Raw genomic sequence first — 25,193 nt, 5'->3', positions numbered from 1 at the left:
CCCCGCAAGTCGTAACAGCGACTTGCGAAGGGGGGGGGGGGCGCTAGATGTTGGAATAGTATAATTTACTAACCAACTTCAGTCTGAGCCGACAGTAGGGAAGGTGTTGGATTTTAATTTCAACACCTTCTGCCCCTTCCGCAAGTCGTTGTTCCCACTTGCGGAGTAATGGTATGCGTGGTTACAACACGGTCGTTGTAACAACCACGTTGTAATTCCCTGCAGGTGTTAACCCTCTAAGCTCAGTTTTAATGTGACTTGTGCATGAGTGCAGCCTACAACAAGCATCAAGCATATGTTGCAACATCCTGATGAGCAGACTGTAAACATACAAGAGCACCTTTCTACATGTACAATAATAAATATATAATCGGCATATTATTCTTCCATGGAGGAATTGTCTATGAATTGGCAAAAAGGGCCAACATTTTGAAATAACTTTACAAAAACTTGTTTAATGAGCTTTGTACTGAAATCTGTTCCACCTGCTTGTTACTTAATTTCTCTGAACGTCTCCTTCAAAGTTCTGTGTAAGTAGTCTATAAAAACTAGGTGAAAAGTAGAGCATGGAGGGGAGAAGTGGCTATAAGTAGGCAGCAAAAAGTGTTAAGAGGCTGGAGAAGAGATAAAAATGTTGTTGAACCAGTATGTGCTGCTAAGTCCGTTGAGCCTTCTGTCAAAGTTTGCAGTCCTCTTCCAATTGTTTGAAGTATTAGCTCCGTTTCCATTGCTTGATGTGTCAGCCCCCCAAAGGGCTGGTTTAGTTGCACCCCTGCTTCCAAGTTGCAGAAGAAAGAGTGGTGGTCCAGGAGTGATGGAAGCACCAGTGGCCAGTTTCCAGGCCTCGATGACCTGTCAGCATCGCTGCTTCATTCGCAAGGAGGGGGCCTTACACAGCAGAGGCCTCCGTGTAAGGAAAGTTTTAGGAGGGAATGCATCAAAACAGACCTGTCTTGGCACGACACGAATGCACACACCCTAATTAACATATATTCATGCCTACCGTTGAAATTGCCTTCACAGTGCATGATGGGAATTGTAGTTTTGGTTTCCTGTTGTAGTTTCTGCCATACAACTGCTGTAGACGATCCCACGACGGGGCAGAGATGCTTTTCATGACAAAAAGACTTGGTACCTCTGCGGGTTTCTTTCCAGTTAGAAATGCCCGTCTATAAACATCTGTTTTAAGGAACAACAGTCCCTGAAAAGGAGGTAGGTTAGTCACAGTTTATGAAAGTAGAAATACAGTGATATCTAATTTTTATGTCCTATTGGACATGATTATTTTATATAACCAGTAAAAGAAAAACCTACAAGTGGGGAAATAATTGTACAAAGGGATTCAGGCAAACAAACAATTGTGGCCAAAAGAATACAGCAATCTGGCCACCAAAGAATATATCCGCGCATCCTACCACATATTATTAAATGTATACAATTGTGTCGAGGTGCGAGAGGTCGACGATGTTTCGATTCCTTTACCTGAATGCAGAGATCATCTTCAGGACAATGGAATAAATGCCTTAGGCGATTGCCTATTTGGTAAAAAAAAGGAAGAAGGAGAGAAAAGGAAGAAGGAGAGAAAAGGAAGAAGGAGAGAAAAGATAAAAGGAGGGGGGACAATTTTAGAGAGGATGTATGAACCGCGATACACACCAAGAAATAGCAGTCGGTGATGCATGCTAGAATAGGTTAGAGTGATGATAAGAATTATACATATTTGTAAAAGTAACAGTCCAAAGTGTGGAGCATGCCGAGTGATCCCTTAGGCCAGAAGAGGTGACAGGGGTAGGGAGTGATTAAGGGAGGCTACAGTGGTTGCCTTACTATGATGGTGGTCAAGATGGAATATATACCTTGTACTCGATGGATTTGAGTGTGTAGGTCACGGTGCCGTGGTCCTAGCATTAAGGACCGTAAGGATAGTAATTGAATGGTAATTGAACGATATTATTGCTTCCAGGTACCTAAAGTCCTAAAAAACACGTGGAGATTAGGGTGACAATTTGCAGATGGAGTGCCATCCCACTAGGTAGACTGGAAAAAAATGTCTTGCATACCATGGAAGGGACACGTGCATCGATCCGTAGGTGGGCGGGTTGTTGGACCCAAGGCTTAGGAGAGGCGAATGGTTCAGCTGTGATATTTAGTGATGGAAACTTCTCAGGATATTGCTACGAAATGAACACAAATGTGAAACAATTACGGAGGTCGGTCTCAGCAAATCTGAGGCTAAGGTCCCAAGTAAGCGCGGCGATGTCAGTTGAGGGCAGGAGTTCCACTGCAGCACCAAAGATCAACACCCCTCGCGGCCTACCACCTGATGGGCCAACTTGCATCGTGGCCTTAGCCAATCGGTGCTTAGCGGTTATGGTGAGGGGATAGCTCCTCCCACTTCCGGTGAACGGTTGGTCCACCCCCTTACTCACGCCCCCCCCTACGAGGGGAGGAGCGTTCAAGCGACCCCAGGTTGTACAGGTCTCCAACTGCCCGTAGGACAGACGGGGCGCCGTCGCACCTCAGGGTTCACCGCAAAGACTTCCAGGGGATATTAGCCCTTTGTGCTCCTGAAGAGGGTACCCCTGAGTACCTTTCCGCCTCTGGATTGCCCTGTAACTCCGGCTGCAACACAAATAAAAGATTAGAAATTCCTCCACACCTCCCCCCCCTAACCCCCCCCCCGCCACCCTGATTACGCCGGGTAAGCGGTAGGGAGGGAAACGGCGTCAGTGGTGAGGGACAAAGAGGCTGCCAGGTGGGCAGGGGAGGAATTTATACCTCTCCCCTTCCCCCAACTAGCCGGAAATGACGAGCTGGACCCCAAAGGGGTCTCGTGACGCTGGGCTGTCCCGTGTGCCATCCTGTGGCAAGGGGCCGCCCTCTTAGGAGGTCCCCTTCGTGGACGTCGGGCAGCCCACAGTGTTGGAAGTCCACAGTCAGGGAGGCAGATTGTGCAGCATTGAAACTATGAGAATGAAAAAAGCGGACTCACTCTTGATTAAATACGGGTGGTCCAGTCCTCAGTGCGATTGAGACCCGTATATAAACTCTTCGTTCGAAGAACCCATTTTTGTTCTTCTTTGTCAAGTATTTTTTTTTTATCTGCTCTTCTTGGAGGTGGTTTGATCACGTTGAGGACTTGCCAACGGATATCGTCCTCCCTGTGTCCTTTTGTTGAGTATTGATCTACAAGCGGAGCACCTGGGACTTTGCAGCGACTTCTGCTTTAGTCTATAAACATCAACAGTTAAGATCGAAGCAGGATTGGATGAGTTAGCCACGCTTGTCCACCAGAAAAGTGATTCCTTTATTGGGCCTTGTACAGGCTGCATGTTAATAATCCAAAGAAAAGCATTACACGTTGACGCAGCTTGAGTACTCTTTCTGTGATAGCCAATGGCGAGAGTGGGGTGGGAGCCGCACTCCTGCCTGCCTTAGCCTGGCCCCGGCTCTGGGGCTACGCGGGCACCTGTGGACACAGCTCCCAGACAATTAAAACAGCCCTCTGGGTGCTCAGAAGTGAATTGAATGCCCATATTTCAGCTCAGTAACACAGGTACTCTTCTATTGGCTGCGGCAAATGCAATTGGAACTATGTCCAGTGTAGATAACACTCAGCCTGGAAAAAAACAAAGCAAATGATGTCAGAATGTGTCGCAGTCAATGTTTGGATCAGTCCTATGAACTATCCCTCCTCAGCGGCTTCATACGGGGAGAGTGGGAACGAAAAGCAAAGCAGTACCAATGTGATGGATGACCAGTTTCCTGGACTCGGTGGGGATCCACTTGAAGATCTTAAGACGCAGGCGGAGGGTGTGGAATCTGGAGGATGAGACGGCCTTGATTTGGCGGTTAATTGAGAGCGAGGAGTCCAGGATGATGCCGACTTTTCGTGCGTGATCTGTGGGTGTGTGTGGAGGAGGTTCCAAGCGCTGCGGGGCACCAAGAGTCGTCCCAGGCGGAGGGGGTGGAGCCAAGGATATGTACTTTAGTGTTGTCTGAGTTAAGCTTGAGACAGCTGTCCTACATCCAGGTGGTGACTGCCTTCATCCCATTGTGGAAGTTTCTCCTGGTGGCTGTGGGTTCGTCTGTGAGGGAGAGAATTAGCTGGGTGTCATGGGCGTGGAAGAGTTTGAGTCCGTGGCTAAATTGGCCTGATTGCTCAATATAAACAGGTCACCCTGAGAATTCATTTCACACAACTGAATGATTGGAGAGATGTGGTCTCGGTTTCCTTCAGTTGAGCCACCCAGCCTGACGATAATTTTATAAAGCAATGGGCAGTGGCAGGATGTGTTGTGGTCAGTGTACGTGAAGACTCTGGAACCTGTAATATGTGCCCTATTACATCATTCTAAAGCGGGCCAGGGTCTGATATACACGAAAACTGTAGTCACACCTGGGAAGGGATTTTGTTGGCTCTCAGCACCTTTCTTGATTTGAATTACATTTTCTCTGTGGAGGGGCTAAAGGTTAGGTGAGCTGCTTGTGTGTTGTCTGATTGTATGTATATTTTAACCTTGTGTTATCTGCGGGGTTGAGCCTCTATGAGCTGGTCTGCGTGCGTGTCTGCCTGTATGCTTTTGGTCTTTGAACATGTGCAATCAGAATATATCTGTGTTCAGGACATGATGAGATAATAATAATAATAAGGATGTGGGGACATTGCACAGTTTGCGCCGGTCTGATGATCTCTGAGAGGGCCATAGAGCTTGGATTTCATGGCACACAGGCAGTATGTATACCTTTTTTTGTGCCACGTTTTGTGACATAAACCATGTGATTCATCGGGGTGCTGGTTAGTGTGTCGCCTGCTGAAGGTAGATACCTTTAGTGGTTTTTATAAGATGAGGGTGTAGGGGTGGGGTTGAAGACTAAGCACAGAGAAGAGAGCAATGTTTGATGTACGTCAGTGCGGGTTAGGAACGATACTGGAGAGAAACTGGTTTGGTGTGGCAGTATACCACCAACATTGTATACATTATCTTGGCTACACACCGTATGCTTATATAAAAGACTTATAGCAGTCTGACTGTATCTGACGTGTGTGTGTGTGCTTATGTATGTATGTGTGTATGTATGTGTGTATGTACAGAGATCCTGGCAGCTTGTGTAGCCTGGCTACCTCTGACCCATGTGTGTGTGTACACAAAGGGATACTGGCCGCTCGTGCTGCCTGGCTTTTCCTAACCCATGTGTGTGTACAAAGAGATCCTAGCAGCTTATGCAGCCTGGCTGTTCCTGACGTGTGTGTGTGTACAGAGGGATCCCGGAAGCTCATGCGGACAGGCTATTCCTGACCTGTGTGTGTGTGCACAAAGGGATCCTGGCTGCTCGTGCTGCCTGGCTGTTCATAACCCATGTGTGTATACAAAGAGATCCTAGCAGCTTATGCAGCCTGGCTGTTCCTGTCCTGTGTGGGTGTGCACAAAGGGATCCTGGCTGCTCGTGCAGCCTGGCTGTTCATAACCCATGTGTGTATACAAAGAGATCCTAGCAGCTCATGCAGCGTGGCTGTTCCTGACCTGTATGTGTGTGTGTGTGTACAGGGCGATCCTGGAAGCTCGTGCTGATGGGCTATTCCTGACCCGTGTTTGCGTGTGTGTACAAAGGGATCCTGGCCGCTCGTACTGACTGGCTGTTCCTAACCCATGTGTGTGTACAAAGAGATCCTAGCAGCTTATGCAGCCTAGCTGTTCCTGACCTGTGTGTGTGTGTGTGTGTACACAGGGATCCTGGAGGCTCGCGCGGACAGACTTTTCCTGACCCGTGTTTGTGTGTGTACCAAGAGATCCTAGCAGCTTATGCAGCCTGGCTGTTCCTGACCTGTGTGTGTGTGTGCGTGTGTGTGTGTGTGTGTGTGTGTGTGTGTGCACAAAGGGATCCTGGCCGCTCGAGCTGCCTGGCTGTTCCTAACTCATGTGTGTGTACAAAGAGATCTTAGCAGCTTATGCAGCCTGTCTGTTCCTGACCTGTGTGTGTGTGTGTGTACAGAGGGATCCTGGAAGCTCGTGCAGACGGGCTATTCCTGACCCGTGTTTGTGTGTATACAAAGAGATACTAGCAGCTTATGCAGCCTGGCAGTTCCTGACCTGTGTGTGTGTGCTCAAAGGGATCCTGGCCGCTCGTACTGCCTGGCTGTTCCTAACCCGTGTATGTACAACGAGATACTAGCAGCTTATGCAGCCTGGCTGTTCCTGACCTGTGTGTGTGTGCACAAAGGGATCCTGGCCGCTCGTACTGACTGGCTGTTCCTAACCCATGTGTGTTTACAAAGAGATCCTAGCAGCTTATGCAGCCTGGCTGTTCCTGACCTGTGTGTGTACAGAGGGATCCTGGAAGCGTGTGCAGACGGGGTATGCTTAACCGGTGTTTGTGTGTGTACAAAGGGATCCTGGCCACTCGTGCAGCCTCTCTATTCCTGACCTGTGTGTGTGTGTGTGTGTGTGTACAGAGGGATCCTGGAAGCGTGTGCAGACGGGCTATTCCGGACCCTTGTGTAGAAGGGTAGGATCTGCTTCTTATAGTTACCCCCACTTTTTGCTGATGTTTCACTGTTTTTCGACTTTAGCCCAGCTGCTTCCTCTCTAAATTGATTACCTGTACTTTAGGTACACTCCAGATTGGATTCTGGAGTACCCTTTTAAGTCCCTAGTATATGGTATACTATGTGCCCAGGGCATAGGTACCCCAGAGGCCTACCAGGGGCTGCAGCATGTATTATGCCACCCCTGGGAAGCCCTCCAAAATGACACCACAGGACTGCTACTGCAGCCTGGGTAAGGTGGTGCATGCACCCCCTTACTGAGATATAGGTTCACTATATCTCTCAATATCACTACACATATAAACCTATCAGTCACCCCATGGCAGGCCTTACTACTCCTGAAGGCAGGGTGCTGGGTTTTATGTGAGAGGGTGCCCATGCATGAGCAGAGCCCCTCTGCAGCCTTTGGAACCTTTATTCCGGGGTTGTTTGTGATGCTCGAGATACCTCGATGCTCGAGCCAAACCATATACACTCTTAAGTGCATTATAACCTCGCGGTAAATGCCAACTTTAGGATAGCTGCACGGAAACATGTTGTGTTTGGTGTCAAACACCTTGGAATCATACCCCCACACCAGTAACTGGTTTGGGAGTATGATCCCACCCTTCTAGAGGGAGAGACATGACAGCACCGGTATACCCAGTACCAGCTAACAGAGCCCTAGCATCACAAAATGGATGCTGCCAGCCACAGACACAAGTCTGCCCTCCTGCTGCTGGAAGAAACTCCAGCAGGGGAGGCCTGGACAATAGGTTTCCTGTCACAGGGAGGTGTCACCACCTCCCAGACAGGCTTTAGTGTATTGGGGCTGAGTGGGTGCACACAAAGAGTGCTTCGAAGTTCAGCACTGGGGGCACATTTGGTGTCCCTGTGCAAAGTCCAGTTCAAACTGGTTGCAGGGGCTACCAGCCCCTGCTCTGGCACGAAACTGGACAAAGGAAATGGGTGTAGCCACCCCTCTTTCCTGACCCTCCCATAGGTGGGTCCCTAGAGTATGTCCAACCCTTTCCTTGGGTATAAAGAAGGAACCCCTGACTACAGGAACTTTAGATTACACCTGGGCGAAACTCTGATACTGAATCCTGGAACTTCGACGATCTACATTGAACTAGATGACTGAAGAATCTCCCTTGGAGTAAAGGAGTTACTCCCCTGCTTGGCAGGCACCAAAGACGCATCTGTCTGGTTTGCATCTCTGAAGCTCTCGCCGGACTGCGAAGAATTTTGCAACACAGGAGGTGGGTGTCCATGGTCTCTGAGGTCGATCTATGCACTCAGCAATTCTGAGGCCTGTATCCCTCCTGGAAGACCGTGCATCCCGAACCCCTGGACATCGTGACCATTTGCAGAAGCATCAGCTTTCCAGCGACTCCTGCAGCTGAGCTTTGGGTTACTTCTAGCCCTGACCCCGAGCAGCATTTGCACCGAAGATTGCCTGCTTACACTCCACGAGTGTTCCGTGAGCTGGCCCTTTGTTTTTTCTCACGAGGTCCCTTCGCGATCCCTGGTTCGTCGACTGGTGGGTCCCTGTGAAGGTAACTTTAACTTTAATTGGGCTTACCTGGTTGCTCCATACGTGCCCTGACTCTCCATCACCTGGGGAGTGCCCAGGACCTTGCTGGTCCGCACCGAAGCATCTTTTCTCTTCCTGCATGGGTTGCTGTTGCCAAGGCTTGTTGGGTCCAATCCGCTTCCCTGGGTGAGGTAACTCGAGTACTCCGGTGCTCCCGTGGGTGTTGGCCCTAGAACCCTCTAAGTCTAAAGGGGTTTGCTCAAAGTACTCTCCTAAGTGCCCGTAACTTCTAAAATTTCAACCGCGACTTTCCCATAGAATAGTACGGGGCTCACCGCCTATGTTCTCACACTGCACGCATCCCCCGTGGGTCCCCTGTGTCACTACCTTGGGTGGTTCCTTGGGGTCCCAGCGATTCTACGTGCTCTAGGCACTGTGTCTAGTCAAGTCGTGATTCTTATACCACTTTCTTAATATATGGTTTGCTCCGCCCCTAGGGCCCATTGTATATCGTGCTATTTACTGTCGTTTTAGAACTGTATTATTGTGTGCCTGGCTCTCTAACTTCATAAAGAGTAGTAGAGAGTGTTTAGAAATAAATACATATATTTTATATATATACCTTGTGTGGTTCTCCTTTCATTTAGTTATTCAAGAGGTTATAATCTGGTAAACCAAGCCGCTTTACACTCCTACAAGACTTAGCCTGAAGGCTGCTCTCCTTAGCTACCACTAGGATAGCTTTCAATAAAGGTTGTCTTTAAACCTATCATCAATAACGGTTGTTTGGACTGGTGCAAGGTGCCCACTATAACTAGTGGACAGCATATGCAAGGCCAACTTCTCTCACTGTGTTTGTGTGTGTACAAAGGGATCCTGCCTACTCGTGCAGCCTGGCTGTTACTAACCCATGTGTGTATGTGCACAAAAGGATCCTAGCAGCTGATGCAGCCTTGCTGTTCCTAACCCATGTGTGAGTACAAAGGGATCTTAGCCGCTCGTGCAGCCTGGCTGTTCCTGACCTGTGTGTGCACAAAGGGATCATAGCCGCTCGTGCAGCCTGGCTGTTGCTGACACTTGCCAGTATGGAGGGTGTTAAGGTATGGAGGGTGTTAAGATCTGAATATTGGTTATCTCTGACCTATGACAGTTCTTATTGCACTTCGATCCATGTGCGTTGCTGAACCTTCCCAATATGTTGAGGTTTGAGTTTCATATATCAGTTGTTGCTGGCCTCTGCTAGTGTCTAGGACACTTGGGTACCATGCTGTCAGGCTGCTGAACCTATGCCAGAATGCAGGGCATGTGGATCTTCACAACCTTCCCATCGCTGAACCATGTCAGGATGTGGCACTTGTATCTCATGCAACCTCGCTGCTTCACACATGTTTTTTGTGTCTCTCACAGAGCCAACCTTGAATGAACAGAAGGACGTGCCGTTGATTCCAGAGGTGTCGGACCGGATGTTCTGCTCCACTTGCCAGTGTGGCTTCGAAAGCAGGGACGAGCAGGTCAGTTTTCCTTTGTACTGTTTGACCATTTACCACTTCTGTGTAGCACCGGGCAAAAGAGGCTTTAGAGCACTCAGTTTTCATAATGTATGCATGTGCAACCTACACTTCCTGTTCTGGTTGAACTGAGCATGGAAGCTGCTACCTCTCTTGGATGAGGGGTTTACATGTTCACAGCATCACACGAGGAGACAGGCCTGCATCCTTGTCCGCCTCTATTTAGCAGAAGTCATGCAGCTCCCTTTCCCAGATCTGCCTGCCTTGGGGCGAGACCTCCTATATAAGTCTGCAGAAGCAGAGAAGACATGCTGTCCACATATGTCTGCATAGGTGGGTAAGATATCCAGCCACCCATGCCTATTGTGGTAAACAGAAGTGCATCCTACCACCTGTTTGTTTAGGGAGCCGGCATTCAATTAATCTTTTTGGAGAGAAAAAACGAACAGCCTTTGCCTGGGCGAGATAACTCATACAGCTCCCATGACTCTGTATAAGGGGAGGTGGCATACAGCACCCATGTCTCTGTATAAGGAGAGGAGACGTACAGACCCCATGACTCTGTATAAAGAGAGGATGCATACAGCTCCAGTGACTTTTTATGAGGAGGGGAGGCACACAGCTCCTGTGACTCAGTTTAAGCAAAGGAGACTGTTGTATCTCGTTCCTGTCGATCTCATGGAACTCCATTGATTTCACGCTGCCTGGAGCGATGACATCATAGGATTCCATGTTGGATGTTGGGGGTGGTTTGTGCCTTATCAAGATGGGCAGGTTGCTATGAATAAAATTTGAGTGTTTGATGACTTGTGGTCGAAAGAAAAATTGCAAATTTCAGATGTAGTCCTGAAAGGGTATCAGGGACATTGGTGTCGTGGAGTACTTTACTGCACAGATAGTGTTCAAAGGTCGCACAACGAAGGGTATAGATTATGTGGCGGCATCTGGACCTCCAATATTAGGGTGGTCCAACTAGTATGATCTGCACATCATCGTAAATCCCAGAGCCAGAGAACAAGTGATGGTGGTTGAAGAAGAAGAGCTGGATGAGTTACTCAAGGGGTTTGAAAGTTTGCTTGAGGATCATATCGGCAAAATCAAAGACTACCAACATAAGATAGTTTTAAAAGAGAATGCCCTTCCCGTGTTAGGAAAGTTCTTCTAGCTGCTCACGCAGAATTAAAGTCCTTCATCAATCAAATGCTCAGAGACAAAATCATCGAACCGATAGAAGCATCCCAATGGATATCGCTGGTTGTGATCACCAAGAAGACGTATTGGTCATTTACAATTCCAATAGCATCAACTCTCGCAAATGCGAGACCTATGCATTTGCGAGAGTTTATGCTATTGGCATTGTAAATGAAAATGCCTTTTATTAACACATTAATAAAAGGCATTGTAAACTACAATGCCAATAGCTCAAACTCTCGTAAATGCGAGACCTATTGCATTGCAAATTCTTCTTTATATTACGTTTGAATCCTTGCATTCACTAAGTGTAAATTATCGTTATCAGTGGATCACCCCAGTACCTACTTAAGTAGGCGCCATTATTCACGAGAGGTGAGCTGTCTGTGAAATATATTGCCGTGGGCTGGCCCTTCCTGGTAGAGCAGAGAAGAGCGCAGTCTGGACGGGAGTTGTAAGCTGCTTTCCACCAAAATTCATTATTGGGCATGGCAGGCAGGGAGGCAGCAAAATATAAGCAGTAAGGACACTGTGCTATGGACATTTTATGTCACTGGAAGCAGAAAGCGCCCAGTCGACACGAACAATGACTCGTGGCGCCGTTCCAGATTCACAGGAGATGGCCACGTGCCAGTGATCATTCAGGAAAAGGCACAGCTTTGTTGCACCCAGGAAAGGGGTAAAGGTGATGTGGTAAAGAGGTGCATGTATGTGGGTAGGTATGTTTGTATGGGGAGCAGGGTGGAAACCCGGGCTGTGAGAATGGGGGCACGAGTAGACCCTGTGTAATTAGAGGAAGGTGAGATAGAAAGGGTGCTGACGGATGGGAAATAGGGTGCAGGAACTAGGAGGGAAAACTTTGTTGACAGAGGAAGGTGCTGCGGACAGGTTTGTAAGAGAGCTGGGGACAGGGGAAGGTGGGGTTGGGTACAGGTGAGAAAGCCCTGGACAGAAGAGGGCAAGGAAGCGGAAGTAGACAGGGGCAGAAATTAATGAGGGGTAGAATTGGGACAAAGCACAGGAGAAAGTACAGGACAAGGCGAGGAAAGGAGTAGGCCGTTGGAGAGGACAAAGGCAGATATAGTTGATGAGGTGAGGGGTTGGAAAAGGTCTTAACGATGCTAAAGGAGAGGAGCGAGTGAGAGAGAGGGAAGTAGGGACAATGCTACGGTGATGGAGAGAGCAGCGTGAGTGGCAGAGAGGGTGGTGTCTGGAGAGCAGGGCATGTGGCAGTGTGTACTGAGGGGAATTCACTGCAGGAGAGCTCGGGAGAAAGAGAGCGGGCTCATTCAGCGCCAGCCATAAATGGCCGAGCAGATGTGACGCGAGATGCTGATAGGGCCGGTGTTAGTGTGTGCCAGCGCCGGGCACGGCCAGGCAGGCCAACACTGTGGCAATATGAGGCAGCTCCGACTGGGCGGGCGTGGGGCTGTCAGTACAGCGCTGCTCCGGTTCTGTGGCCACAGCAGGCCCCACACGATTCGTGCCTGCCAAGACGCTTTCTGAGCAGCACAAAAGCAAGGTGCACAGATGCTATTCTTTAAGCGTCCCACGCTGCAAAAATAAATATATATATTTTGTCAACTTATCCCGCATTAAAAAAAAGAAAACACACGGGAGCCATTGAAAGTCACACATTTTAAAAGATGCACCGGCGCCATTACCGTTGTGCCGTGTTGTGAAGATGCACAGGCGCCATTACCGTTGTGTCGCGTTGTGAGAAAATAAAACATACACAGTTTAAAAAAAATACAGTAAACAAAAGAAAGGCGCGGGCCGCTATGGGTGAACCAGGCGCCATGGTGCTTTAAAAAAAAAAACAATGAAGTAGTCCATAAATGAAAGGGTAAGGCCCTGCAGAAATGAAACTCGCCATGAAAGCGGACATGAATTGTAGTTAGGCGGAATAAACGGAAGGGACGCATCGCCTCTACAGCCAATAATAACCCCTGTAAGAAAAGTAATGCCAGTGTTTACAAATGGCAAGCGGCAGGAGAAATTCCCCGGCAAAAGGTGAAGTTTCACCCCTGATAGAGATTACTTGATGTCTCGGAGAGACAGGGCATGCGCGCTGCCTAGGCGAGACCTAAAAACGAAAGACGTTTGAGTGGGGGAACATCCAACAGATGGCGTTTGAGCAACTCATAATGAACATTGTAAACTCTAATTTGTTAGTTCCTTTTCAATGTGGGTTAAAAACGTTTCTAACCGTTGATGCCAATGCGAATGGCATAGGGGCCATTTTGTCCCAGGTGCCTGGACGTTCTGAGAAAACTGTGGCTTTCGTGTCCCGCTTGTTGACTGAAGCAGAAAAAAATTACTCAGTCACTGAGCACGATGCGCTAGCAGCAGCATGAGCTACCAACCATTTCTATGTGTTTTTGTGGGGTGAGAAAGTTATTCTGAGAACTGGCCATAAGTCACTAATACAAGTGTTAGGACCCAATGGATCTACCAGGTGTTCAGGTCGTTTAGCTAGGTTGGCTGCGAACTTACAGGAGTACGAGTACACAATTGAATACCTACCAGGTTGGAAGAATAGAGTTGCAGACTTTTTGTCGTTTGCCCGATAGGACAGCTGATGGGCGCAATTTTGAACCAGAAGAAGTAGTAGCTGACGTGGAGGATGCAATTCAGAGTCTACACAGGTGTGTCTTTATGAGTGAGTGGAAGGCAGCCCTGGAATCTGGTGAGATCCTTAGGGCGGTGGGAGAGTTACTCAAAGGCGATTCAAGAAGAGAAAGCACATTACCGAAGGCAGTTAGACCTTTTCACAATGTATTGAACGAACTATCCCTAGTGAAGAATGATCTTATCATGCGTAACAAAAGATTTTGTGCCGTCTACAGCTGTGAGGGAAAAACTTGTGAGGCTAGCTCACGGAGGTCATTTGGGCCAAACTCTTTCCATTAAGAAACTTGAGGACCAAGTTTGGTGGCCTGGGATGGATGCTCAGACTAAGCAGTGGGTGGAGAGATGTGAGACATGAATGAACTCAGAAAAAAGGCTTAGAGTTGGTTTGTGGGTGACTGAGCACAATACGCGTGTAAATGAGGCTGAGTGCGTGTGGGAAAAACTGTGCTTGCATTTCATTGGCCCATTTGTCACCCGTCCAGAGCATGAAAGGTACGCAGCAGTTTTAGTAGATGTTAGATCGCGGTGGCAAGAGATTGTTTTCATGAGGTCGATCAACACTAGGGCGACCATTTCTGTGTCAGGGGAAATATGCAGAAGGGAAGGCATACCCTCGAGCTTAATCACAGATAATGGTACACAGTTGACCATCACGGAGATGCAAAGCTTTTTTAATGGTTTGGGCATTAAACATATATGTATCTTACTGTATAATCCACAGAGCAATGGTCAAGTAGAGAGACTCAACCGATTAGTCAAAGGAATAATGGAACTGGGGCTTAGAGCTGGCATTGACATGCAGAAAGCGATCAAGGACATGCTGTGGGCATACCGTACCTCAGTGAATTCTGGGATGGGAAAGACACCCTTTGAACGTATGAGGGGCAGGAAACCTGGTACCAAATAAGTTGCATCATGGATGTATGTGTGTGATGCCAAAGCCAACAAAAGTCTCAAAACCTCTTACAAAGGTCTAGGTTTTGATTAGTGTTGGTGATTGCGTAAAAGTCAAACCGGGTGGAGTCAGTGGAGGTCTATCTAAATTTCGTGGCCCTTATAGAGTGAAGGAGGTTGGTGGCAATTGTGTCAGACTGGAAAATCGACACATTCGGAACCTCAGAAGAGTAGCTTTGTTTAAAAAGAAAGATCAAGGTTTCGTTGTTCCCTTGTCTGAGGAGCAAGGTGATAGTCCTGGTATATCCGTCATAGATGAAAACGAGTTTGTGAGACCTCAAAACATAGACACCAGGAGGGCTTCGAATGCAGGAGGGAGTGGTGAGGATTATGCCACGTGTGGTGTGGGTGAGCAGACTTCCCGCCTAGTTGGATGATTATGTTCTCGGTTAGTTCTTACCTCTAGTGTTTAGTTCACCCTGATGGGATAATTATGTGTTGTGTGTTTGCTATAATGTTTCTTGTGTGCGTGATGCACTCCGTTTCCCCAGATGTTGGTTTCCTTCCTTGCACATTTTGTATTTGTGGTACCTGTGTGGTGTTCTTTAGTGGAAAGAAAGGGAATATGTTGCATCTCGTTCTTGTTGATCGCATGGAACTCCATTGATGTCACACTGTCTGGAGCGATGACATCATAGGATTCTATTTCGGACGTTGGGGGCGGTTTGTGCCTGAACGAGATGGGCAGGTTGCTATGAATACAACTTGAAGAGGTTTCTTACATTGCAGCTGAGTGTCCTTATTATTACCACAGAGACATACAGCTCCCATACCTCTGTATAAGGAGAGGAGGCGTACAGCACCTGTGACTCTGTATAAGGAGAGGAGTCATATATGAACTGTGACTTGCATAAGGAGAGGAGTCATACAGCTCCCGTGACTCTGTATTGGGAGAAGAAGCGTACAGCACCGGTGCCTCTGTATAAGGAGAGAAGTCACACAGGTCCTGTGACCCTGTATAAAGTGAGATGTACAGCTCTTGTGACTCTGTATTGTGAGAGGAGGCGTACAGCACCCATGACTCTGTATAAGGAAAGGAGGCAAACAGCTCACTTGATTCTGTTTAAGGAGAGGAGACATACAGCTCCCACGACTTAGTATAAGGAGAGAAGACATACAGCACTCGTGATTCTGTATAAGGAGAGTAGACATACAGCTCCCATGACTCTGTATGAGGAGAGGAGACGTATAGCTTCCATGATTCTGTATTAGGGGAGGAGGCGTACAGCTCCTGTGACCCTGTATAAGGAGAGGATGGATACAGCTCCTGTGACACTGTATAAGGAGAGGAGGCGTACAGCTCCTGTGACTCTGTATAAGGAGAGGATGGATACAGCTCCTGTGACTCTGTATAAGGAGAGGAGGCGTACATTACCCTTCTTTCTGTATTGATTAGTTGTAGAAGCTGCTCCATTCTCTTGTGTCGTGCTGGTGAACACAGGTGGAGCCCACTGCCTCTTTATCTGGAGGAGCAGGCACGGAACCATCATATGTTATGAAAGGTAGAATCCAAAAAGGCACACAAGCATGACACATAAGCATATACTGAAACAATTAAGTAATGCCATAAACATTATCATAAAATTAGCATCTCCGCTAAACTGGTAAAAACTTTGTGGTAATTGTAACATAGCCCCTTGCAGAAGCTTCTGGGTCACCAACATAGAGTGAAACTGGTGGAACAAATTCAGGTTGTGCGACCCAGTCTGGGACGTTCTCACCGCCTCATGAGTGATTCCTTGCCACTCCGATGGAGTATGTTGGGCTCCAGCAGCCTTACTTTGGATTCTTGGGATCATTCTATCATGCAGCAGAGGGTTCAAGCACCAATCAAACAAGACGAAATGCCCAGCTGCCTTCCAGAGCCGCCTCACTCTGCAGTCACCTCTGTTGTGAAGGAGAATTGGGTCTAAAGCTGCCAGGCAGGTCTTGACATAAGCACCAATTAGTAGCAGTAGGAGAGGTCAGTGAACCTTGAACCTTTCCACTGCCTGTGTTCAAACACACGCTACACCCTCCGAGCTGCTGCAGCATGATGGCTCAGTCCGACTACAGGAAACACACGCCGCCTTTTAATGCAGGACTTGCATCCTCTGCTCTTTATCTGTGGCTCGTTGTCCTGTTTGACCAGTGCTCCTTGTGCCTCCGGATGCTGTTCTTCAAGCTTTCGGTTGTGATGCTAATGCCACATGTCACTCTTCCTGTATCCTTGTGTACTGCAGTCTCTGTGTAATTGCAGCTTTGCTAATTGTTGTGGGGCTGAGTTCTTCTGGTGTTCCTGGTGTACATCATTTTGGAAGAGCTGGCCTGGCCAGTGCTCCCTGCAATAAAAATATTTGTTGTGGATACCTCTTGGTGGAGGTTGTCCCAAGCTACAGATCTGAAAGGCTTAAGTGGACAAGGACAAGCTGCGGTGGACAGACCTTCCTTAATCTCTGCGGAGCTTGTAAGACCTGTCTGTGTGAGACCACAACACTGCGCTGTTCATCACTGCCGAACACTGATAATCAACACCAGAGGTGCATCCGGCTTCTTTCGGTCTTTTAAGTCTGTGTCGCCTGCTTCTTTCTACCTTCCATTCCCATCTTCCAGGGAACACGTGTCCTGCCCCAGTCAATGCGGGAGAGCATCCTTGCCTCACAGTCTCCCTCTACTTTCAGTAATGAGCTCTGCATGGAGGGGCCTTCTGTTTGTTTGCTCTTTCATTGTGTTCTGGCCAGAAGGATGGAGTGTAGCCTGGATGAGCTGTTCTGGTTCACAGGGGAGTGTGTGGGGCCTGGGCATGAAGATGGGGGCAGAAGACAACATAGTCATTGAACAGGCTCTGCTGTTACCCAACCAGAGGGGCAATGCCAGCCTCTCAACCCTTCAGTTAAAGCATTTACCCTTTCGGTTAGCTGGAGCCCTGGAGTGTCGATTTATGATGGCACTGTGACAGAGGAGCTGGCAGTGTACAGACTGCTGGTCAAGCTGTAACCATTCTCTCCTGTCTTGATTTTTCATTTGGATTCAGGATGCTAACATTTATGTTTGCCTGGAGCCAGGGCTTTGAAGCTGTGCCCATCTTTGGATGGGATGAAAAGGCTATTTGGCTTCCACAACCTGTGTCCTGAAATGTAGACCAATAAGACGCGCTTGAACTGAGTGCGGCAGCTCACCCTTGAAGGTAGTCATTCACCATCAGATGGTCTCCGTCTATACCACCTGAATCCTTGTGAGGGAAGTGGGGATAGCACAGCCGGGTGGAATGAATTGCATCTACATTTAAATGTAAACTCCACGACTGTAAAGAAGTCGCACTCTTGTCGTTTATTGCTTATAGTATTAGTTCTGAAGCATTCTTGATATTTCTCGCTTTGATGACCTGCTGCAGCCTGAAGGGTACAAAGAGACCAGTCCCCCACTCTTTCCATCAGAAGTGCTTCAGTGCCATTGAATCTCAGCACCCAAAGCATCTTGTAAGGTATTAGAGTCTGTTTGGGATCTCACCATGATCGATAGTCTTCAGTGCCTCTTCGTCAGTCCTGGAAGCTGTGACAGACTCAGCCTTGTCTGGGCTGCTGCTCCTTGGTAGTCCACTTTCTGCTGGCCCTTCTTTTCCACAAGTGCCGCTGTCTCATAAGGCCTTCATGAAATAATATTTTGTTTTGCCTCGTACTCCCCCCTCAGTTATTCTCTGACTGGTGTCTTTTTTTAAACTTTCTGTAAATCTCTGTTGTTGCCCATTAGTGGCTTTATGGCCTGTTACAGTTAAACAAAGAGAAGTTAAACCTCTGTTCACAAAGCCCTCTTATTCCTGGTCTGTGCACGGTCCTTGTTGTCTATTATTATTTTCACTGGTACTTTAAAAGTCATTAGTATTTCCTTGGGCTGTGTTGTAAGGATTGAAGGGTTGCACGCCAGACCGCGTGGGTGGTTGAAAAAAAAGAAATGGCATTCAAAATGTATTTCTTTGAAGTGGCATATATCGTTCGGTTTCCAGCAGTGATCTACCGCTGCCCCCATGATTTCATTTCCTAATGTGTTCCCATGGAGTTTTCCAGCGGGGGATGATTGTAGCTGTATCTGCATGATTCCTATAGTTCCATCTCTGTATGTCTGCTTTGCTGTTGTCCTTCTATAAAACCAACTTTCTGAGTGAAGTAGAATATGAGGGGTGCAGAGGTACATAAGCTGAGCTCCTTCTCATTTCCTCTTCCTCTTCCCCGATTCTTGAGTGAATGTGTGAGGGGTGCAGAGGTACATAGGTCCAGCTCCCCCTCCTCCTTTCCTCTTCCTCCTTCCCATTTCTCGAGTGAATGTGTGAGGGGTGCAGAGGTACATAGGCCCAGCTCCTCCTCCTTCTTTCCTCTTCCTCCTTTCCATTTCTCGAGTGAATGTGTGAGGGGTGCAGAGGTACATAGGCCCAGCTCCTTCTCATTTCCTCTTCCTCCTTTCCACTTCTTGAGTGAATGTGTGAGGTGTGCAGAGGTACATAGGCCCAGCTCCTTCTCCGTTCCTCTTCCTCCTTTCCACTCCTTGAGTGAATGTATGAGGGGTGCAGAGGTACATAGGCCCAGCTCCTCCTCCTTTCCTCTTCCTCCTTTCTACTCCTCGAGTGAAGTGTGAGGGGTGCAGAGGTACATAGGCCCAGCTCCTTCTCATTTCCTCTTCCTCCTTTCCACTTCTTGAGTGAATGTGTGAGGTGTGCAGAGGTACATAGGCCCAGCTCCTTCTCCGTTCCTCTTCCTCCTTTCCACTCCTTGAGTGAATGTGTGAGGAGTGCAGAGGTATATAGGCTCAGCTCCTTCTCCGTTCCTCTTCCTCCTTTCCACTTCTTGAGTGAATGTGTGAGGGTACAGAGGTACATAGGCCCAGCTCCTCCTCCTTTCCTCTTCCTCCTTTCCACATCTCGAGTGAATGTGTGAGGGGTGCAAAGGTACATAGGCCCAGCTCCTCCTCCTCCTTTCCTCTTCCTCCTTTCCACTTCTTAAGTGAATGTGTGAGGGGTGCAGAGGTACATAGGTCCAGCTCCTCCTCCTCCTCTCCTCTTCCTCCTTTCCACTTCTCGAGTGAATGGGTTTTAAAATGCCCTGATAGATAATGGAGTTGGAAGTGTCTTCAAGGATTGCGTCGCCGTGCTTTTCTCAAGTCCTTTGAACCTGCAGAGGCTTCTCTCTATTAATGGGTGCCTACAGTCGTGTGGCCCCTTTAGGTCTGGCTAGAGACAGCACATTTCCCTTTCAGGAGATTGTACCACCTAGAACTAGAAGGGACAAAGGTTCAACTAATTTCATCCATGGGTGGTTGTGTCATTCACATTTGATCATCACACATTTCAGCCATTGATTGTCATACCCTCTATTCATTACATAAGGTGTTTATTGTTTCCACTGCCATTTCATTGTTTCAGCAGTTATATAAGGAGGGCACACATCTTCCTTTTTCCGTGATCCAGTAAGATCCTGAGCATTGCTTAAACAAGATAGATCAGTGTTTCCCAAATATTTTACAACCTCAATCCTTTTTTTTGAACGATAAACATTTGCGCCCCACCTAGCTTTAATGCATATGAGGTGGGCGATTTACATTTTTTTTAATGTAACTAAAGCATCATGTGGTAGCGCACTGTCAATTACAACAGAAAAATACTCTACATTCGACCAGATATACCATTTTACTGATAAGATTAAAATAGCACACAAATAAGAAAGTGTGGAAATCGGGTTTCCGTGACTACTTGGTGATGTGCAAATGATAAATAAAGGGTCTTGATTTCTTTTGACACCCTATTAAAATCTTTGATTCCTTCACACTTCAGAATTACAAAAAAACTTGCTTCATTTTTGCTTTCCTAACCACTGAATGTGACCAGTTCATTTACAGGTATTTACATTTTGTTCTGTGTTACAAAAAATATGACACCCTATGTCCGATTACTGAAACCGACTGGGAGACGATCCCAGCAAACCTACCCGCCGTCTCACGTAATGCCAAGTTCAAATTGATTAATTTTTATTTTCTGCACAGAGCTTGTCTTACATCTGGTACGATCAATAGGTTCTATGCGACAGCTGCTGCGGCATGTCCAAGATGTGGGGAGCTTGGGGCAGATTTGTTCCATTTGGAATGATCCTGCCCCACCTTAGTGGGGTTCTGGGAGGCGGTAATGGAATGTGCTCTGAGATGCTCTCTTGACTCTGTCCATTTTCTCTTTAAGATGGAGCACTACAAGCTAGATTGGCATCGGTTTAACCTGAAACGAAGAATTGTGGGCGGAAGCACCATCACTCCGGAGGAATTTGAAGACCGAACAAATGCAGGTGCAGGAGCTTTACTTGTGTGATAATAGAGGATGCGTGGATGTGATACCGAGAGAATGTGTGATACAAGAGGATGCATGAATGTGGGACGGAGGGAGTGTGTGATAATAGAGGATGCATGGATGTGGGCTGGAGGGAATGTGTGATACTAGAGGATGCATGGATGTGGGACCGACAGAATGTGTGATACTAGAGGATGCATGGATGTGGCACGGAGGGAATGTGATCATAGAGGATGCTTGGATGTGGGACCGACAGAATGTGTGATACTAGAGGATGCATGGATGTGGCACGGAGGGAATGTGTGATAATAGAGGATGCATGGATGTGGGATGGAGGGAGTGTGTGATAATAGAGCATGCGTGGATGTGGACCGAAGGGAATGTGTGATACAAGAGGATGCATGGATGTGGGCCGGAGGGAATGTGTGATAATAGAGGATGCGTGGATGTGGGCCGGAGGAAATGTGTGATACTAGAGGATTCTTGGATGTGGGCCGGAGGGAATGTGTGATAATAGAGGATGCATGGATGTGGGTCGGAGGGAGTGTGTGATACTAGAGGATGCATGGATGTGGGACGGAGGGAATGTGTGATAATAGAGGATTCATGGATGTGGGACGAAAGGAATGTGTGATCATAGAGGATGCTTGGATGTGGGACCGACAGAATGTGTGATACTAGAGGATGCATGGATGTGGGACGGAGGGAATGTGTGGTAATAGAGGATGCATGGATGTGGTACAGAGAGAATGTGTGATACAAGAGGATGCATGAATGTGGGACGGAGGGAATGTGTGATAATAGAGGATGCGTGGATGTGGGCCAGAGGGAATGTGTGGTACTAGAGGATGCATGGATGTGGGACGGAGGCAATGTGTAATAATACAGGATGCGTGGATGTGGGCCAGAGGGAATGTGTGATACTAGAGGATGCATGGATGTGGGACGGAGGGAATGTGTGATAATAGAGAATGCGTGGATGTGGGACGGAGGGAGTGTGTGATAATAGAGCATGCGTCATAGTGGACCAAAGGGAATGTGTGATACAAGAGGATGCATGGATGTGGGCCGGAGGGAATGTGTGATAATAGAGGATGCATGGATGTGGGACGGAGGGAATGTGTGATACTAGAGGATGCTTGGATGTGGGCCGGAGGGAATGCGTGATAATAGAGGATGCATGGATGTGGGTCAGAGGGAATGTGCGATACTAGAGGATGCATGGATGTGGGACAGAGGGAATGTGTGATACAAGAGGATGCATGAATGTGGGACGGAGGGAATGTGTGATAATAGAGGATGCGTGGATGTGGGCCGGAGGAAATGTGTGATCATAGAGAATGCATGGCTGTGGTACCGAGAGAATGTGTGATAATAGAGGATGCATGGATTTGGGACGGAGGGAGTGTGTGATAATAGAGGATGCATGGATGTGGGCTGGAGGGAATGTGTGATACTAGAGGATGCATGGATGTTGTCAGAACCATTACCGACAAGAAACCTTCTATCTGCACTATCAGTGCCCATCAACCAATGAGAAACAAAAAGATCCTAAGAACTCTGACTTGGAGCAAGGCCTGCGAAGTATGGAACCTTAAGATGGCCGACGCTCTGGGGGAGTTAGCGTTCTAGTCTTTCTCATTGTTCCAGAACTCTATGAGAAGCGCGCAACTTAGAACGTTGGCGCACTTCACCTGAACCCGTCACCCTAGCAGCAACCTTGAGTCCGAGTTAGTTTTAGTGAGGGCCTTTCCCGTAGTTTCCTGACAGGAAGAGTTTCCAATTACGCTTACCTTGAACCGTAGCAGTTTCGGAATTCGTGTCTGCGTGTTAAGTTTCACCTCGAGCCTACCGCTCCTGAGGTAGTGTTCGGCTGGAGCTCATGCGCAGTTCAAGAAAGAGTCTGGAGTTCCGCAACAGAAAACCCGTCATCAGTTTGAAGGAGGAGAACCATCGTCAGAGAGTCATGCGTCAGTGAGGCGCGTCTGTTCCAATTGTTGTGAGACATTTGACTGGAGAGTCGGTGAAGAGTTCGAAGTTCCATGAGAAGCACCAGAGCTAAGTTTTGAGTCTAAAGTCACACCGTGTAAATGTTATGATGTAAATAAGGAATAGTGTTGTAGTACTACCCAAGTTCATCTATCTACGAACTGTTCCTGTGAAAAAGAAAAAGAATATTAGAAATTGATACATTCCTGAGAGTAAAAGATAGGTATGACGTAGTTTTAGGGAGTTAAATAGATTGTTGTGAGGTATAAGAAAAGACCACTAACTTTTGTGTTAACATTAGGAACTATTAGAAGAGAGATACGGAGCAGAAAAAATAGCGGTCCAATAGAAGAGAAGCAACACTGGGTTTACAAGCTGGTATGTAGAAGGGGCTATAATATAAGACTAAAGGTTATTAAGAGGAAGGAGATTAAATAGAACTAATAAGTCTAATGTTTATTCAGCCTCCTGAATGATCTAACCAGAAGCCTGTTTAACAGAAAGAAGACCCAACAGGAAGCAGTCAACCAGTGGCAGTCTCTTCTCTTCTCTTTTGTTATTTTATCCAATCCCCCTACCCCCTCCGGAGAAGGCATTAACGCATCTTTCATAGTGCTGCGTTGGTGGTTCTTGGAGGTGGTGTTGGGAAAAGGCATCTCTGTTCCTGCGCAAGAAAGAAAGGGCTCCTGACAGATGTGGGACAGAGGGAATGTGTGATAATAGACTATGCTTGGATGTGGGACGGAGGGAATGTGTGATCATACAGGATGCTTGGATGTGGGACGGAGAGAATGTGTGATAATAGAGGATGCTTGGATGTGGGACGGAGGGAATGTGTGATACTAGAGGATGCGTGGATGTGGGACAGAGAGAATGTGTGATACTAGAGGGTGCATGGATGTGGGACGGAGGGAATGTGTGATAATAGAGGATGCATGGATGTGGGACAGAGGGAATGTGTGATACTAGAGAATGCATGGATGTGGGATGGTGGGAATGTGTGATAATGGAGGATGCTTGGATGTGGGACGGAGGGAATGTGTGATCATATAGGATGCTTGTATGTGGGACAGAGAGAATGTGTCATACTAGAGGATGCATGGATGTGGGACAGAGGGAATGTGCGATAATAGAGGATGCATGGATGTGGGACGGAAGGAATGTGTGATAATAGAGGATGCGTGGATGTGGGATAGAGAGAATGTGTGATACTAGAGGATGCGTGGATGTGGGACGAAGGGAATGTGTGATACTAGAGGATGCGTGAATGTGGGACGGAGAGAATGTGTGATAATAGAGGATGCTTGGATGTGGGACGGAGGGAATGTGTGATACTAGAGGATGCGTGGATGTGGGACGGAGAGAATGTGTGATACTAGAGGATGCATGGATGTGGGACGGAGGGAATGTGTGCTAATAGAGGATGCATGGGTGTGGGACACAGGGAATGTGTGATACTAGAGGATGCATGGATGTGGGATGGAGGGAATGTGTGATAATAGAGCATGCGTGGATGTGGGACGGAGGGAATGTGTGATAATAGATTATGCTTGGATGTGGGACGGAGGGAATATGTGATAATAGATTATGCTTGAATGTGGGACAAAGGGAATGTGTGATCATACAGGATGTTGGAAGGAGGAGATTGTGTGATCATACAGGATGCTTGGATGTGGGACGGAGGGAATGTGTGATAATAGAGGATGCTTGGATGTGGGACGGAGGGAATGTGTGATAATACATTATGCTTGGATGTGGGATGGAGGGAATGTGTGATAATAGACTATGCTTGGATGTGGGACGGAGGGAATGTGTGATCATACAGGATGCTTGGATGTGGGACGGAGGGAATGTGTGATAATAGGTTATGCTTGGATGTGGGACGGAGGGAATGTGTGATCATACAGGATGCTTGGATGTGGGACGGAGGGGATGTGTGATAATACAGGATGCTTGGATCTGGGACGGAGGGAATGTGTGATAATAGAGGATGCTTGGATGTGGGACGGAGGGAATGTGTGATCATACAGGATGCGTGGATGTAGGACGGAGGGAATGTGTGATCATACAGGATGCAAGGATGTGGGACAGAGGGAATGTGCGATCATAGAGGATGCTTGGATGTGGGACGGAGGGAATGTGTGATAATAGATTATGCTTGGATGTGGGACGGAGGGAATGTGTGATCATACACGATGCTTGGATGTGGGACGGAGGGAATGTGTGATCATACAGGATGCTTGGATGTGGAACGGAGGGAATGTGTGATAATAGAGGATGCTTGGATGTGGGACCGAGGGAATGTGTGATAATAGAGGATGTTGGGATGTGGGAAGGAGGAGATTGTGTGATCATACAGGATGCTTGGATGTGGGACGGAGGGAATGTGTGATAATAGAGGATGCTTGGCTGTGGGACGGAGGGAATGTGTGATACTAGAGGATGCGTGGATGTGGGACGGAGAGAATGTGTGATACTAGAGGATGCATGGATGTGGGACGGAGGGAATGTGTGCTAATAGAGGATGCATGGGTGTGGGACACAGGGAAT

At 47.6% G+C, this 25,193-nt stretch overlaps 1 protein-coding gene across 4 annotated transcripts in view; it reads left to right on the top strand.

Annotated features, from left to right (window-relative positions):
• The window catches only part of ANKZF1 (ankyrin repeat and zinc finger peptidyl tRNA hydrolase 1), a 247,030-nt gene that overhangs the window by 25,794 nt on the left and 196,043 nt on the right, over positions 1-25,193 (top strand). For all 4 annotated transcript variants that reach the window (XM_085650150.1, XM_085650153.1, XM_085650149.1 and 1 more), the window contains exons 3-4: positions 9,471-9,574; positions 20,550-20,652. In XM_085650150.1, the coding sequence (XP_085506276.1) occupies positions 9,471-9,574; positions 20,550-20,652 (207 nt within the window). The remainder of the gene's footprint in view (positions 1-9,470; positions 9,575-20,549; positions 20,653-25,193) is intronic.

Source organism: Triturus cristatus, chromosome 3_2, assembly GCF_964204655.1.
Source record: "Triturus cristatus chromosome 3_2, aTriCri1.1, whole genome shotgun sequence".
Classification (NCBI taxonomy): domain Eukaryota; kingdom Metazoa; phylum Chordata; class Amphibia; order Caudata; family Salamandridae; genus Triturus; species Triturus cristatus.
This window is presented reverse-complemented; position numbering and strand designations above follow the sequence as displayed.